The 1679-nt window shown below is 46.2% G+C and overlaps 1 protein-coding gene across 1 annotated transcript; it reads left to right on the forward strand.

Moving 5' to 3' along the window:
* The first annotated feature begins 388 nt into the window (after positions 1-388).
* LOC104520184 (GTP-binding protein Di-Ras2) lies at positions 389-1274 on the forward strand. Its single transcript, XM_010169134.1, has one exon. The coding sequence runs from the start codon at positions 466-468 to the stop codon at positions 1060-1062; it is 597 nt and encodes a 198-aa protein (XP_010167436.1). The 5' UTR covers positions 389-465; the 3' UTR covers positions 1063-1274.
* The last annotated feature ends 405 nt before the right edge of the window (positions 1275-1679 follow it).

Below are 1679 nucleotides of genomic sequence, written 5' to 3' on the forward strand. Positions count from 1 at the left end.
GCCGAGCCGGAGCGGGGCAGCTCGGAGGAGGAGGAGGAGGGAGGCGGGGGCAGGCGCCGAGCCGAGCATCCCCTCCCCGCATCGGCACGGCTTCCCCGCTGCTGGTCGGCGATTTTAGTCTCATTTGGCTGGAGCTGATGGCTACAGGTGAATTCGTTTTCACTTCTCATAAGGTTAAGTGTGCACGGGATGTATGCTGGGGGGCAATAGTGGTTTGTTTATCTTTAAAGGCGAGGAAAAAAAAAGCATCGGAGGGGAGTGATTCTTGAATTGCTTATTTCAATAACATACCGTAAAATTACTGAGATGTTGTGAACGACTTCTTCTTCTTTCTCTGCTCTTCTCCTTCCCTTTCCCCCCCGCCTTCTCCCTTCTCTGCAGGCCACCTCTGTAAAGGGGTGTGTAAACTTGAAGAACTCGAGCTTTTTCAGTTAAAATCCTCACTTGTATCGCAGGGCAGCAAACATGCCTGAACAAAGCAATGATTACAGGGTGGTTGTGTTTGGAGCAGCAGGGGTTGGCAAAAGCTCCTTGGTCCTTCGTTTTGTAAGGGGAACTTTCAGGGACACCTATATCCCCACCATCGAAGATACCTACCGGCAGGTAATCAGCTGCGATAAGAGCATCTGCACCCTTCAGATTACAGACACCACGGGAAGCCATCAGTTCCCTGCTATGCAGAGGCTGTCTATATCCAAAGGGCACGCTTTCATCTTGGTGTACTCTGTCACCAGCAGGCAGTCCATGGAAGATCTGCAGCCCATCTTTGAACAGATTTGTCAGATTAAAGGGGACATCCAAAAAATCCCAATAATGTTGGTGGGTAACAAAAGTGATGAGACCCAGAGGGAGCTGGATGCCAGTGAGGGGCAAGCGTTAGCCAGCAAGTGGAAGTGTTCCTTTATGGAGACATCAGCCAAAATGAACTACAATGTGCAGGAGCTCTTCCAGGAGCTCTTGAATCTGGAGAAGAGGAGAACTGTCAGTCTGCAGGTGGATGGAAAGAAGTCCAAGCAGCAGAAAAAGAAAGATAAACTGCAAGGCAAGTGCTCTGTTATGTGATTGACTTTGGATGGACTCTCCCTACTGCATGGTGTAATCGGAGCATGGACTCCCACAGAACACACGTTTCTGATGGAGGTTTCTGATGAATCCACGCCTTACAGGGCTGCTGCTTTTCTCTAAAATCCTGCTGGATTATATTATGTGGTTTTAAAGAGGATGGCTTTCTGCATGTGTACTTTTTTTAAAGACAATAAACGTTCAGTGTTAGCGGTTACATGTGACTAGAAGTTTTTAATGCAGGAAGTTTAACGGAAGAGAAAAATGTCAGTCAGAAACAAAACATCTCTATTCCTGTGAGTACATAGTAGTTTTTAAGTATTTCCAGCCTAATAGCTCAAAAGAAATCATGGTATCTATCACGTGTATACTTGTTTTCAGGAATCTATTGACCAGAGCAAGTCTTGAACAAATTTGTCTAGGCATTTGCACTGCAAATGAACATGTATGTGACTCCAGACATGCACATTTTTGGCAGACAGACTGGCTTGCCTGCCAAAGATGGAGTTTTCCTGTGATGCTATGCAATTCCTCAGACTTGTGCAGTTCTGGGAGTGATTACAGCTATACCTCTGTATAATCAGGCTGTTTACTTTTTTTACCCCTTTTACTCTGGT

Source organism: Antrostomus carolinensis, unplaced genomic scaffold (genome assembly GCF_000700745.2).
Source record: "Antrostomus carolinensis isolate BGI_N321 unplaced genomic scaffold, ASM70074v2 scaffold36615, whole genome shotgun sequence".
Taxonomy (NCBI): domain Eukaryota; kingdom Metazoa; phylum Chordata; class Aves; order Caprimulgiformes; family Caprimulgidae; genus Antrostomus; species Antrostomus carolinensis.